Consider the following 16,269-nt stretch of genomic DNA (forward strand, 5'->3'; position numbering starts at 1 on the left):
GGCCACAGAAATAGGTGAACTTCACTTAATTTAATAATTATTAAGACAAATGACAGATAAGAATGGAAAAAGAAGGTTAACAGATCTTGTGTAGTGCCCCAACGGTCCAGCGGATCAAAGGATAGGTGAAAGTAAATGTAACGTTAGATGTGAACCTGGCCTAACTAGTTTCCCTTTCAGACCTTGTGGTCTATAGGGCAGATGATGTGAAGTTCATCTGTTTTTTGTGGCCTGCGGTTAACTAGGGTGTCATGTAGCCAGCACAACGACCAACCGCCTTTAGTTTTCCCCAACTAATGACAGGTACCCATTAGAACTGGGTGGACTCATTGGCGCCCAAGGACTCCGAAGATGAAAATCCCAGTCTTCACCAGGACCAGGATTCGAATCTGGGACCCCCGGTTCGGAGGCCAAGCGCTTTACCGCTCAGCCACCGCGACCCCCCCCCCCTGTACTAACTGATGTCTTGTAATTGATCTGATTGTTTGAAAAAGGCAATATCTCGTAGTTGAATTATTAAGGAGTAGATTAGCTCTAGCTATGAATAAAACAATGTAAAAAAAAATGCATTTTACAAGATTACTATTCGTTTTAAATTATGCCTAATTTATAATGCATACTAAAGAGGGTTTTTTTTTTCTTTAAAAAAATAGTAAACATTTGTTTGTGTGTAAATATAGTACTTAGTATAACAGAACTTACATAACTTAACAATACAAATATAAAAACAAACATTTTTGACAAATAAACTACAACTGTTTGCATAAATGTGTTAAAAATATGGAAAACGGTCGTCTCCCCTAATAAAGAGCCTGAAGTGTTTGAGTGTTTCATAGTTAATAGTTGTAAAATTGGTGTATTTTTTATGAAAAAACTGCTTGAAGTGATTCAAAAAATTATATTTTTCGCTTTCAGAAAGAAAAAAAGTAGCCGTTGCATCAGAACTTTGAATGGTCTAAAATAGTTACGAATCTCACTATTCAGGCTCACTGCAAACTGCACCTTTCACCACCAACTTAAAGAACTTGACAACTCAGGGCTCCAAAGTAACGTAACACTCTTAATAGTTGAATAAATAACAGCCAATACTGTACAATTGGCAACACCTACACTGTACAGATATCTCTCCGATAACACCGTTCCGCCGTATCAACTCTTGCACTGGCCTCTCCGTCTCGTTCCGGGCTTGCACTGGGTTCAACAGTTCAGGACTGACTTCACAAACTAGGATCGTTGTGTCGGACTCGATCGCAGACCAAGATCAAGACGCCAGTCGTCTCAACTGTACTTGACAGTACTCCGCACTGAACCTTCGTAATGCTCCGTACAGAACCACACCGCTGAACAGTGCTGCAGTCGACCGGACTGTAGTGAACCGGGCTCTGAACCGTCTTGACTGCGTCACCTCCGCTCTTATATAGGGTCCCTACTGGCCTTCTCGAACTGGACAGAACGCCGCTCGACGTTTCTAGGTGGTCAGATGACTACAACTCTCGTGACGCTCCTGAGCTCTGTTCATGACGGCGATCCTTCCCAAACTGTCCTGTTGACACTCGACTCGGCTGACCGTCGTAGCTCGTCACGGTTGACCGCTCGTCTAGCGCTGGCCTGGGGCGATTTGCGTCGGCTGACTACACACACACACCACTACCCCTCTCTGTGCCACCACCAAGTTTATAACAATATTGTGATGTCGGATTTTCACTATTTTTTTCTAGTTTACGAGATCTAAATATGACGGACGGACAGTCGGACAGACATTTCACACAAAACAAATAGCGTCTTTTCCCCTTGCTGGGGCCGCTAAAAATCATTAATCATTAATAAATATAGGCTTAAGTGTTGGGGGGAAAACTAGAAATACTTTTTTTTTTTCTTTCAAATGAAATATAAAATGGGAGAATAAAAAAGCATACTTTAACAAAAAGACTCACCATTCACTTTCACCTTTCATCTATCACCATTCACCTTCACGTATCCCTTAGTCTTTTGAACTGTTGGGGCACCACTTATGATCTTTCGATCGTCCTTCTTCATTTGACTCTGTCCTGGCCATGAACAGAATTTCCTTGGATGGTAGCCTGTCCATTTATGTTGCTTTCTCTGTCTGCCTGTTCTTCTTTTTCTTAGTAATATTCCCTGAAGGAAGGTCTTTGCGAGCCCGGAGCCCTTTTAATATGGTCAATTTTTTTTTATGCGTTTTTAACAGTAGTTAGCAGATCATCGTGAGGTCAAATCGCTAAACTAATCCTGTGTCAAATCTCTATACGTCATCGACCAGCTTTTTTATGACAATCAAGTTAAATATGTATGGCTAAATTCATTTACTGTATGAACTCTTGGGGTTTGTTGTTGTCATCTGTAAACAAGAGCTAAAATGTCCATGTTATGAGATGTTCTGCAATACTATGGAGTATAAAAGATATTGATGACATCTATGTCATTATCAGTTGATTACTTCTAACTAGCTTTGTGAGTTATAAATATACTTATTTTTTTTAAAGTACAGTCTTTATATCCATTATGTTTAAAGTCATTAAATCAAGTCTTAATTTAATTAACACACATTTTAGTAAAAGCTAAAATTTAATTTGTTTTGAATGACTATTAATTTTAAGCTGTGACATGTCAATTTTTGAACTTTACTGCCTATATCTTTTTAAATCCACGTTCAAATCGAACAGCGATGGGTAATTACACAAATAGATGTAATATACTTTAACAGGGGCACAACTCACCATCTGAAAGTCATCGACACATCAATAAGTTGAAAAGAAATGTTGTCCAAATACTTTTTTTTAATGTTGTATTGTGTGTTTAGCAGTGTTTACAAAACGCCTGAGTATGTGAGAGAGGAACGTAACAATATATAAGGAAAAACTTTCCCTATTTCCAAAACAAAAAAAAATAATTCCCAATCGTGCCATGTGTCCATGCTCCGGAGAACTCCAATCTTGTAGTTTGTTTTTAATTTTTAAAACTGAAGATCCTGTCAGTTTCTAGAATTTCCAAAAACACTTGAGACAGAAATACCGTGTTCAATTTTACAGGAAATTAATTCCATCTTACAGACTACATATTTTATGTCTGTGGTCTATAGTTTAAACGATAAAAACAAGACAATGACTTAACTATTTCACTGATATAAGAGAATGTGACTGGACAATGACTTAACTATTTCACTAATATAAGAGAATGTGACTGGACAATGACTTAACTATTTCACTAATATAAGAGAATGTGACTGGACAATGACTTAACTATTTCACTAATATAAGAGAATGTGACTGGACAATGACTTAACTATTTCACTAATATAAGAGAATGTGACTGGACAATGACTTAACTATTTCACTAATATAAGAGAATGTGACTGGACAATGACTTAACTATTTCACTAATATAAGAGAATGTGACTGGACAATGACTTAACTATTTCACTAATATAAGAGAATGTGACTGGACAATGACTTAACTATTTCACTAATATAAGAGAATGTGACTGGACAATGACTTAACTATTTCACTAATATAAGAGAATGTGACTGGACAATGACTTAACTATTTCACTAATATAAGAGAATGTGACTGGACAATGACTTAACTATTTCACTAATATAAGAGAATGTGACTGGACAATGACTTAACTATTTCACTAATATAAGAGAATGTGACTGGACAATGACTTAACTATTTCACTAATATAAGAGAATGTGACTGGACAATGACTTAACTATTTCACTAATATAAGAGAATGTGACTGGACAATGACTTAACTATTTCACTAATATAAGAGAATGTGACTGGACAATGACTTAACTATTTCACTAATATAAGAGAATGTGACTGGACAATGACTTAACTATTTCACTAATATAAGAGAATGTGACTGGACAATGACTTAACTATTTCACTAATATAAGAGAATGTGACTGGACAATGACTTAACTATTTCACTAATATAAGAGAATGTGACTGGACAATGACTTAACTATTTCACTAATATAAGAGAATGTGACTGGACAATGACTTAACTATTTCACTAATATAAGAGAATGTGACTGGACAATGACTTAACTATTTCACTAATATAAGAGAATGTGACTGGACAATGACTTAACTATTTCACTAATATAAGAGAATGTGACTGGACAATGACTTAACTATTTCACTAATATAAGAGAATGTGACTGGACAATGACTTAACTATTTCACTAATATAAGAGAATGTGACTGGACAATGACTTAACTATTTCACTAATATAAGAGAATGTGACTGGACAATGACTTAACTATTTCACTAATATAAGAGAATGTGACTGGACAATGACTTAACTATTTCACTAATATAAGAGAATGTGACTGGTTCTGCCAATGAACTTTTATGAAAATAACAATTCCCTTTGTAATTAGGTTTAAATTTATTTTTGCCAAGGCACTTTAATTTTTTCTTTGTCTGCTATTTCCTTTTTCCTATCTACTTCTTCTGTTTCTCTTTCTCTATTTCTGTCCACTTCTTTTTTCTTACTCCACATAATTATTTACAGCTGGTCTTTCCAAGCCTAATGATAAAGGCACATTCCTCGTTCCATATGCTAGGACAAATGTGTACAAATACTCCTTCTTCCCTAGTGCTATTAGAATGGATTGCCTGAGCTAGCCAGGAAAACCAGTGACTTGGCAGAATTTAAGTCATTGGTTAATATGCATGACTAAATGCATGACGCGTAGGACGTAACCATCTTCTTTTTTGAAGTAACGTCTGTATTATATAAGATAAGATAAGATAATAATTTGGCATCCTCTATAAGTTCTTATACCGATCTGCATGTATTTTTGACATAGTATTAAATGTGTGCCTTTGAGATTGATTACCACGGGCATCGAGCAAAGTATGTGGAAGGAGATAGCCCAAGCCTATACTGGAGAGTCAGAGTTTGACACAGTTCGTGCATAAATATGCATCTGTCCTAGGGCTAGCTGACAAGGCAGCTTTATTTTTTTTTTCTTTTAAGAGAGTAGTGAATTAAAATGACCTTTGACCACTGGGGTGGTAATTTGCATACGGGCGAAATGACTCTGGATCAGAAAAATGTTTATTTGGACATTCCGATGGTCTAGAGGTTAGTTATCGCTAGTGGTGGTGTCGAATCTAGAGTCACGGGTTCGATCCTCGGCATGCCCTTATTTTCGTAGCATTTTAATTCACTACTTTCTCTCTTAAAAACTTGGTCCCTGGTGCTGTTATTTATTTAGGTTTAATATATGTATGTCTCCTTGCTGTCCTGTCCTTTGTTTGACGCCCGTATTTTTTATGTCTCACTTACAGACATCTCTGTAGGTTAGTCTTTGGCGGCCCTTGGGTCTGACTCCCTCTGCAAGTTCAGCGAATAGTATGTCTGAAGGGATTTTTCCATCTGGCATACGAGTGACATGACCAAGCCAGCGTGGTCTTCTCTGTGTAAGAATAGCATAGATGCTGTGCGTATTGGCCCGTTTCAGAGCATCCTGGTCTAGGATTTGATTTCTCAGGGAGATACAAATTTATTTTTATATTGGTAAACTTGCCGTAAGTCAGTCAGTACTAGAGAAACATTATATTCACAGTAGACAATCAACGTTGGTAACTTTATTTTAAAATAAACCCGTAGTATAATTTCCAACTAGGCAGCGACTCCCAAAAGGAAAATTTATTATTTAGAATTTAATTTAATTGCTTTTCTATTTGTCAGGGGGAGGTAAGGCGAGAATGAATATGTTACTTCAATATTTTGGTATGATAGTTATATCCCTTTGTTTATGTACAGGCCCAGGTTATAAGTGTGAACAGTCTGCAAGTGTTGTGAACTGAATGGTTAAGTCTTCATTGAATGTAAGAGATAGTGTGTTAAGTTAGTGAGGTCTTGCTCCCGGTCCAGGAGGGTTGGACAGTCGCTTCCTGGACTGGTGTTTATGTATTATTTACTGACAGTTAATAAATATAATTGTGTACTTATTAAGTATTTAAGTATTATTTGCATTTCCATGGATATCTGAGTTGAAGTTAAAGTGTATCAAGTAGTAGTTGTTCTTATTTGTGTAACAAGTATTTGTGTAGCAAGTATTAATGAATTAATTGAGTATTCATACCCTCAAGTCAAAGAGTACAAATGAACCCCTGACACTATTGTGTCTTCACTATACACATACTTAAGAGAAAGTTAACAAATATGGTGAAGTTTGGATAACAATCTTTGCTACAGTAAAACGCATTGTTTCGTCAATAGTGTTTCGAAATTATTTACAAACACGCCAGTGATAGTGCAAAGGTTGAGCTTGTTTCTGTTCCACCAGGTCAGGAATAAAATGTTTGTAAAATGTTTGTAAAATGTTTTACTTATTTCGGATGTTCCTTCAGAGTTGAAGATAATTTCTTCCTAGTCCTAACCTCCAGCAGGACGACGGGGGATGGGAGCGGGCAGGGTTTGCGCGCTGGACCATCGATAAGTCCGAACGACAGTCCAGCGCGCAAACCGCACGACCAGGCAGCCATCCATATAGCTGCACAACGAATGTCACCTTCTAAATAAAGTCTGCTTCTGAATTTGGAATTAATAAGTAAAAAGCTAAACAAAAACTTACTTCGCAGAGATTTTTTTTTTATTGGAAATGAAAGAAGAAGGTGCAAGAATTTAGCTTGACATAAACTAAAACAAATGTAGTAGAATTTAGTAATAATATAAAATGATATTTTGAACAAAATCCAACTCACTACAAAACAACAACAACAACAAGTCTTTTCACACTCATTCTGAGGTCGTCTTGGCACCCAGGACAGCTTATGACATTGCTGATTATCTTGCATCCTCCATACTGCATAGTCACAAACCAATTGCTCAATTCTTTTCACCGTAACCATACAAACATTAACAAACACACTATTTAACAAAGACAATTGGACAATTAATTACAAACTTTTGCAAAGGCTATTTTTATGTCAATTTTTTATTCTGTATTCCAAATTTATATATATATATATACATGTATTGTTTAACCTTTCATCAATTATTATTCTTTAAATCTCAAGTTTTGCTGAAAATAGATTTACAGTAATTATTTTAATAAAATGTTATATTTAACATTATTTTTTATTTGTCTTAAAATAAATAAAGATTACGTCTATTGTTTTTTTTAAATATTTAGTAATGCTTCTAAAATTGTTTTTACATAATTCCGATGTTGATTCACAGTTGAATCTAATCTACACCCTAGTCCGAACCTCACGCAGGACGGCGGGGGATGGCTGTGGAAAGGGTATGAACCCAGAAACTATCCAGATGACTGAACCACAGTTCAGCGAGCATCCCATACGACCAGGTAGCTAGCTATCAAACTTGTTTGGGATTCTCACGATATTGTTTGAAGAGATAGACTTGTGTTGTATCTCTTTCTCTCTGACATGCGCATTTGAAGGTACCGTTGATATAAATAATAATTGACTACGATGTAGAAAATAATGACACAGATTGATATAATTGACTTCAGTTGAATTCTTGTAAAATCGAACTTGAAACAATAAATGTAAATAAAATACAACTCAAGAGTATGTTGTTAGTAATGATCAATTAATCTAACCAAGTATTTACTTAAAACCTAGTAACATCTAGCTCTCTATCCGAAGTCCTAACATCTAGCTCTCTATCTGAAAGTTCTAACATCTAGCTCTCTATCCGAAAGTCCTAACATCTAGCTCTCTATCTGAAAGTCCTAACATCTAGCTCTCTATCTGAAAGTCCTAACATCTAGCTCTATCTGAAAGTCCTAACATCTAGCTCTCTATCTGAAAGTCCTAACATCTAGCTCTCTATCTGAAAGTCCTAACATCTAGCTCTCTATCTGAAAGTCCTAACATCTAGCTCTCTATCTGAAAGTCCTAACATCTAGCTCTCTATCTGAAAGTCCTAACATCTAGCTCTCTATCTGAAAGTCCTAACTCTAAACTGACAATTCCTGCAACTGACTAAAAAAAAAAAAGCGTCAAATACTTCCTTCTAATCTCGTCCCACTAAACCACAAAATATTTTCTCTCACGCTCAAGCAATCATCCTTCACATTTGGTTTCCGGTCTTTTTGTGACCTCTCCCAACTCACGAACTGAGATCTGCAATCATCTTATACATAAAGATGTTACTTCAACAGGGAACATAATTTTAGCTGGACAACGAAACATTATCGAAATAATTGATTCAAAATTGACCGTGTAAAAAATAAAGGTAATGAAGGGAATTGAAAAATGTCTTAGAAAGCAAAGCATTTTTTAAATTGCTTTTTGAGTAAACTTCAATTTTGTATTTTATAATGCTTGACTCTTTTGGAGTTGGTCGACCACAGCCTTAGGGAGGCAATTTAAGAAAAATGTAGCTAATTACCTGCACTCTTCGCTTAATGCTCGCAGTAGAGGCCATTTACCCCTTCCGCAATTTTCTCGGAAGTCATCTCCTTCTATGTAAGCAAAATTAAAACCAGCTAGACCAGTTTTCTTTATGTACTTGATCTAGAATAAGAATAATTATATATATATATATATATATATATATATATATATATATATATATATATATATACTACAAACACAAACTCAAAATCGACACCGCAGTGGTCCACTTAGGCAGGCAAAAAGGCAGGTTTCAATATTTTTAGAAAGAAGATCAAAATGAAATTCTGTCAAAGCCAAATAACAGAGAAGAATGGAAAAAGAACGTTGACAGATCTTGTGTGGTGCCCCAACGATTCAACAGACTAAGAGATATGTGCAGGAGAAGTTAAATGTGAACCTGGCCTAAATTATGTTTTATAATGAATATCTAATTGATCTAATTGTTTGTATAGGGTCAATCTCTTATTCAAAGCCTCATAAAAAATAAACATTTCGTAAAAAAAAAATAATCCTTAGTTAAGTGTCTTACAGACATGAAGAATGGAGAAAAAGGTTGAAAGATCTTGTGTGGTGCCCTAGCGGTCGAGCAGACCAAAGGATGGGTGAAAGTGAATGTGAAGTTTAATTTGAACCTGGCCTACGTAATGTCTTATAATGAGTATCTAATTGATCTACTTGTTTTGTAAAGGATCAATCTCTTATTCAAATCCTTAAGAAAGAAACATTTCGTTTTAAAAAAAAAAAAAATAAATAATGTAACTATGGTTATTAACATCCTGCAGTTTGTTACTATTAATAGTGAATAGTTGTAAAAGTCGTGTATTTTTTATGAAAAAAACTGTTTGCATAAAAGTGATTTAAAAATATTAAATATTATGATGTCGGTTTTTCACTACCTTTTCTAGTTTACGAGATCTAAACGGGACGGACGGACGGACGGACAGACATTCAACACAAAACTAATAGCGCCTTTTCCTCTTTCGGAGGCCGCTAAAAAAACATCATTCAAATTAGAGCCTTGATATTAATTGAAACTCAAGTGCTGAGGGGAAATATTAGAATCAATTTTTTTTTATCTGTTAAAAGAAATATAAACTGTGAAAACAAGAAAAAATAAGCATAACCCTTCACCTTCACCCTGCCTAAGTCTATCGGACCATTGGGGCACCACACATGATCTGTTGACATTTGTTCTCCATTCCTCTCTTTACCTTGGTTAGAATCTCTTTCAATGGCAAATCCATCCATTATTTGTTGTCTTCTTATCGCTTTCTCTGTCTGCCTCTTCTTCTTTTTCTTGCTACTGTTCCCTAAAGGAAAGTCTTTGAGAGCCCTGATGAACTTGTTATATGGCCATAGAGTTTTAGTATGTCATTTTGACAGTAGTTAGCAGGTCATCGTGGGGTCTAATATATGTACTAATCTTTTCTCTAATCTCTTCAAAGAGGATTAACCAATGTCCCTCAAAGAGCTTTGCGCTCAATGCTTTTAGTGGTTCCACGTTTCACCCTAAAAGCTACGGTCTGCGGGCTTTTTCTGTGCACGGACTAAATGTTTGGAACCCACTCCCCATTGATCTCAGACAGACAACCTGCTAAACTACATTTCAAGATTCTAGAAATAAAAAAAATTACCCTTTGGGCCAGGATTTTGTGATGTAACCATCACAAACGAGATACAAGACACCGATAGCAAAGATAAACAGGTATGGGACCTCTGTTGTTTTCATGGCAATCAAATCATTAAATAGAAAAAATCTGATATCTGAGTGAGCCTGGTGTGAATGTACATTTTGTTTCCTTATAGTTATATCGTAATGCACAGATTGTAAGACAAATTTCCTTACGGACAATAAAAATTATTATTATCATTATTATTATTATTATTATTATTACTATTATTGAAGAAGAACATTAAGACCTACCTGTATAAAACTTTTTAGATTATTTTATTATTTTAGCTCTCTTGTTTATGTTTGTAATGTTATCACAGCGCCTTGAGACTACATTTTGTTTGTTAACAGCGCTTTATAAAAAAAAAATATTAAAAATCAAAGTTTGGCTAAAATCCTTTTAATGGGTGAACTGTTTTTTTTTTTTTGTTATCTGTAAACAATGGCTGCAAATTAACATGTCATGATATATGCATTACGTTGGTTATTAAAAGAGATATATGATATCAATGACACTATCATCTTGTTCAGTTTAATTCTTCCAATTAGTAGTGTGAATTATAAAGATAATTATTTTGAAAAGTGCAGTCTTATAATCCGTTATGTTAAAAGTCCTTTAAATCAAGTCCGCATTTAATAAACAAATATGTTTAATACGATTTAGAAATAGCTGAGATTTAATTTGTTTTGAATGACTTTTAATGCAAAGCAATTACATGTTAATTATAGACCTTAGATCTATTTTATACCCACTCAGATTTAATTATGGGGGGAAAAAGTCAACTGGGCGATTCAGAAGTAAAGAGGAAATGAAGGTTCTAAATTAACATGGCTTACTCTACAGATAATTTGAGCATTGTAACCCTAACGCTCTAATCAAACATAAAGGTGTACCCCAAATAGGACAAGACTCACCGATTAAAGCCCACCTGCATATTTATGGGATGCAATGAAATAATTTCTAAATGTACGCTTGGCCAGGTGTTGAGACAGATTCCTTCTTCTTCTTCTTCTTCTTCTTCTTCTTCTTCTTCTTCTTCTTCTTCTTCTTCTTCTCCTCCTTCTTCTTCTTCTTCTTCTTCTTCTTCTTCTTCTTCTTCTTCTTCTTCTCCTTCTTCTTCTTCTTCTTCTTCTTCTTCCTTCTCATTGTTATGTTGGAGTGTTCAGATGACTAGACCGATACATGAGATGAACTGCGCAGTGGTTTCCAAATCAGGGAGCTCTCCATATAGTTTTCTTTCTATTGGGGTGTTTTGGGGCCAGTGTCTTATTCGGGCCTCTTGGTAAAGAGAACAGTTTTGATTGAGACAGATATTAAACGATATTACGGCACGTGTAATCTCGTCAAAAGAATTCAAAATGCACAAGTTGATGTTATATTTTATATTTTTAAATCAACATATCTGTGCTAATTTAATTCTGATGATTATTATTGTTAGGCAATATTCTACTGTTATGTAATTTTTTTTCTGTTTTGCATATGTAACTTGCTTAAATGTTGTTGTTGTTTTTTTTTATTTTAGTATTAAAATTAATTTTGGATGTGGTAAAATAACTCATTGACATAAACGTTTCCTGTATATTTTTCAAAATGGGTCTCATTATGACTGCCTTACTAATATCTTCTGGTGCGTTATTAACACTTTCTACTATAAAATAACTGAATTATCAAACAAGGCCACCATATACCGTCATTTCCAATAGTGTGTAACCAGTTCTTCAAATGCCAGGGGTTAACTTTGGATCTTCCGTCAATCAATTTAAATTTAGTCTTATCGCTCAGTCTGTTTCTGTGATTAAACTACTTTTAAAACCAGTTTTATTTGTGCCACTGACTCCGAGTATTGTTACCTCTCGCCCAACCTATTAGTGAATGCAATTTTCTAATGCATTTTTCCTTTAATGGCGTCATGTTCTAATTTTGTATGTGCTATTCTGAGGTTTGCAAACAAAATTTCCAGTTGTGACTCTTTTATGTCCGCAGTGACCCATTCTTCCTTTAGTGTATGTCGTTTGTGCTGACTGTCGCCTCAAAGAAAAAAAAAGTAGTATCCAAGATTATCATTCTCTGAGAAAATAGTGAAAGTTTTGACTGTTATCTCCCTTTCTTTTTTTTTTTTTACTGGGGAGATTTAGTGATTCTTTGTCTGCTTCTCCTCTTTTCTTGTCTGGTTCTTCTCTTTCTCTGTTTCTGTCTAATTCTCTTTCTTTCTTTACTTATTTATTTAAGGCTTCTCTTTCCAAACCCATGTCACAGTCTCAGTTGACATTGCCTGATCTAAAGTTCACGTCATGTTAAGAGTTTAAAAGACACGTTGAATTCCTGATGTAGAAAACAGGAAGTAGAATGAATAAAGTTGACTTTTAGTTCAGTCAAGTCAGTCAAGTGTTATCCTCTGTATGAGGCAGTCTAGTATATTTTTGTTGAAGATAGACAGTAGCGACTTAGAAAAGTCGAGTAGTAATTTCAGTTAGTAACTTTTAGGCAGTTGTTGCCAGTGGTCTTTTGAGACATGTAATTGTATTCCTAGTATTATTCTGGATTATTCTGTACAGTGTTACCCACTGAGATGCGGACGTGATTTGTAATATACTCTGGAGAGTTTAACGTATTGGATACATTTGATACCGCTGTTATGCGGATAGGATTATTATTTCTTGACTTGTAGCACTAACAAGGAGTGCAGTATTATTATTATTGTTGTAAAATAAACTTTATATTTGTCTGCTGAAACGGACTTAAGTCAGTTTGTAGTATCTGTGTTTGTTACGTGTCAAGAGTACTCCAGGAAGCAAGAACCCAGCATTCCACGACATTCGCATTCTTTAACATTACGCCATTTAACCTTTTACACCCCATCAGATCTTTATCTAATCTTCATGTATTTTGTGACATAGTAATAGGTGTGTGTCTTTTACATTGATTCCCGATAAAAAATAGAGCTAAGCTCGGTCAGCACACTAAAACAAAATAAGAACCATGGTGACAACAATAATTAAAAGAGAGATGGAAGGGGAGGCTACTTAGTACATTACCAAAAAAATAGAAGTCAGGTCGATGTTTATTTAGGTTGCACATTCATGGGCGAAACATGGGTATACACTGATCTCGAAAACGGCTCCTAGAAATGTGACAGTTCATGTATAACGTTGTGAAAAGAATCAGTAGCACGTTGGTCAATTTGGGAAAACTCTAGTGGACCATTATAATTTTCTAAGTATAACAAATTCAGTTTAATTAAATGTCGCTAGAGGACTAGAAAATTTTTATCTTCAAAAAAAAGTTACGTGTTCGGGTATTTCCGAATGTAGACCCTATCAAAGAGTTTAATATTCAGGAACATTGTCTTCAAAGTCTAGATCTAAAGCTCTATCAGTAGATTTATACATTCGCTTAACCATATTTTTTTTTCTCTGGTTGGTGTGTGTGTGGGTGGGTGGAAATGTTCCTTTTTTTTATATCTAACATTCATTATTTATTAAAAGAGAAACAAAAATCGCTCTATACGTTATATCAAGTAAGTATTATCTTTTTAATTTTTTTTTTTTTTTATATCGGTTAACCGTGCTGTAGTCAGTATTAGAGACAAATTATATTCGCTGTAGACAGTTAAGAGTATTACCTTTTTTTACTCCCCCCCCCCCCCATCCACAAAAAAAAAAAATAATAATTTTTTCTTTTTGTTGAACCAAAATGCTGTGAGCTAATTAGTTTATTACTACTGGAAAAAAGTTTGACGAATCTATTTTTTTTTTAAAAGTTTTGTATGACATTTTATCAAAAGTTAGTCAAATTATTTAAATTAGGAACATTGGATTGTTAAAACAAGCAATGGTTATCTTATATAATACAGACGTTACTTCAAAAAAAGAAGATGAGAGGTTAAACAGAAACCTAACCCTCAACAAAAAACTCATTACAAAAACACGTCTTTTCACTCTGGCTTTCTGGAGTCGTGTGGTGTAGTCAAAACAGCTTAGGAAAGTGCTGTTTATCTAGCATCATTCATACTGCATAACCACCAACCAATTGCTCAATTCTTTTGACCGTCACCAAAGAAACATACACACACACATACACCATAACAAAAACAATATTTTCCAAAGGCTTATATTCCAAATTTTATATTCCAAGCTTTTATTTTGAATTTTGTATATATTTTTCTTTTCTTTCATCACTCATTATTCTTTAAATCTTAAGATTTTCTGAAAAACAAATTTACATTATTTGTTTTAAATGCATTTTAATAATTTAAAGTTATTTAAAATTATCTCTAAAATAATGAAGATTATTTGTAATGCTTGCCAAATATTTTTTAATGTTTGTTAAATGTTTTTAAAATGTTTCGGATATTCCTTCAGAGTTAAAGATAATCTCCTTCCTAGTCCAAATATTCCGAAAGACCACGGTGGATGGTAGCGGGTAAGGCATGAATCCGGGACCGTCGACACGACTGAACGACAGTATAGCACCCTAATCCCACGACTATGAAGCCATCAGACAGTCACGATGTTGAGATGGATTTGCTTTGTATCTTCTCCAGATCATCAGACATCAGACAGTCGGTGGTGCCGTTCATATATATCACACTCTACTACGATGCAATAAAATGACACATTATAGATACAATTTTCTTAAGTTAATTTTTTAAAACTCGAACTTGAAACGATAAATATAAATAAAATACAATTAATATGCAGGATAGAATGATCTTAGCAATGATCAATTAAACTAACCAACGGTTTGATTAAAACTAGTGACAGCTATCTCATACTCTTTAATCCAAACTATAGATGACCTTTATTGCAAATAACTGAAACCGATTTTAAAAATTCAACTACTTTCCTTATAAACTCGATGCGAAAATAGGCTTTACTGCGCAAAACTATAGAACGTATCAGCCTTGGCATTTCGTTTTCCACTTTTATGAGACCTTTCCAAACTCATGTACTTGAGATCTACACTAATGATCATCAACTGGATTAGATACGTTACTTCAAAAGGGAAGATGATTTCAACAGGATTATGAAAAATTGTCGAATTATCGATTCAAATGTTTAACTGTGTAAAAACGTTAATAAAATGAATTGAAAAATATCTTCAAAAAGTATAGCTTTTTTAAAATTGACTATTTGAGCAAACTTGTATTTTGTAATATTTGGCTCTTCTGGAGTTTGTCGACTGCTACCCTAGGGAGGCATTTGAAAAAAAAAAGACATGAAGTTAATTACCTGCACTCCTCACTTACTGCCCGCAGTAGAGGCCATTTACCTCGCCCACAGTTACCTCGGAAGTCGTCTGCTTCTAAATTAGCAAAATTAAAACCAGCTACACCCAACTTCTTAACGTACTTGATCTAGAATAGATGTATTATAAATCCAATTATTTGTATCAAAGACAATTTTCATATTAAGGTATTTAGTAATAAAACAAAACAATCTATTTAAATGTGCAGCCATTCACGAAACATTAAAATAAATTTTGTTCTTTCTATGTTACAACAGTGTACCTTTAATGTTCGATATTGCTACACGCTTATCTTTTCTCAAAAAAAATAAACAAAAATGTGTATTTTTGTTCTTACATGTTTTACATTTTGAAGATTTTTTTTAAACATTAAAACACATGAGTAAACTTTATATCTCGGTGTAACGGATAGAGAAAACATCTGTACACAAATATTAGGATTTGGTATCAAACCCGTTTTGACCTTAAAAAACGAAAATACCCGTGCCATGTGAAGCCTACAACATATTTTCATTACGTGCTTTCACAAGTCTTTTTTTTTTAACTTTTCCTTTTTTAATTACCCAACCATTTTGAAAAAAAAATTAAATTAGAAATGATTTTCATTGAAAAAAAAAACATTTACCAGACCATTCCTTAAATTAATTAAAGATCTTAAAGATAAAAACAAATGAAAGACTTAAAAAGGCTAAAATTTAAAAATTAAAAAAAAAAGTTTTAATTAGATATGTTCTGTATTACAACGCATTAATGACTAAGAATATATATTTAAAAAAAAAAAAACGGTGGTATATTTGGTATGAGTTTAAGTGATTAGTTTTTAAATGATAGTTGATTGTAAAGGTAAAGGACGGGGTAAAAATGGAAAGGTGTATCTGGGTGATCATTTTGATGATTTTTGAACGACCTAAATTCAAACTAGATGGCAATCTA

At 34.2% G+C, this 16,269-nt stretch overlaps 1 protein-coding gene across 3 annotated transcripts in view; it reads right to left on the reverse strand.

Annotated features, from left to right (window-relative positions):
- Window positions 1-6,981: 6,981 nt before the first annotated feature.
- The window catches only part of LOC106068187 (acidic mammalian chitinase-like), a 28,949-nt gene continuing 19,661 nt past the window's right edge, over window positions 6,982-16,269 (reverse strand). For 2 of the 3 annotated variants that reach the window (XM_056014869.1, XM_013227495.2), the window contains 2 exons: window positions 15,321-15,445; window positions 14,184-14,294 (listed from right to left, as the gene is read on the reverse strand). In XM_056014869.1, the coding sequence (XP_055870844.1) occupies window positions 14,285-14,294; window positions 15,321-15,445 (135 nt within the window). In that variant the 3' untranslated portion in view covers window positions 14,184-14,284. Of the gene's footprint in view, window positions 7,072-8,408; window positions 8,534-14,183; window positions 14,295-15,320; window positions 15,446-16,269 lie in introns of those variants that run through there. The other variant, XM_056014868.1, reaches the window with a different exon arrangement.

The sequence above is a fragment of the Biomphalaria glabrata genome, chromosome 16 (genome assembly GCF_947242115.1).
Source record: "Biomphalaria glabrata chromosome 16, xgBioGlab47.1, whole genome shotgun sequence".
NCBI lineage: Eukaryota > Metazoa > Mollusca > Gastropoda > Planorbidae > Biomphalaria > Biomphalaria glabrata.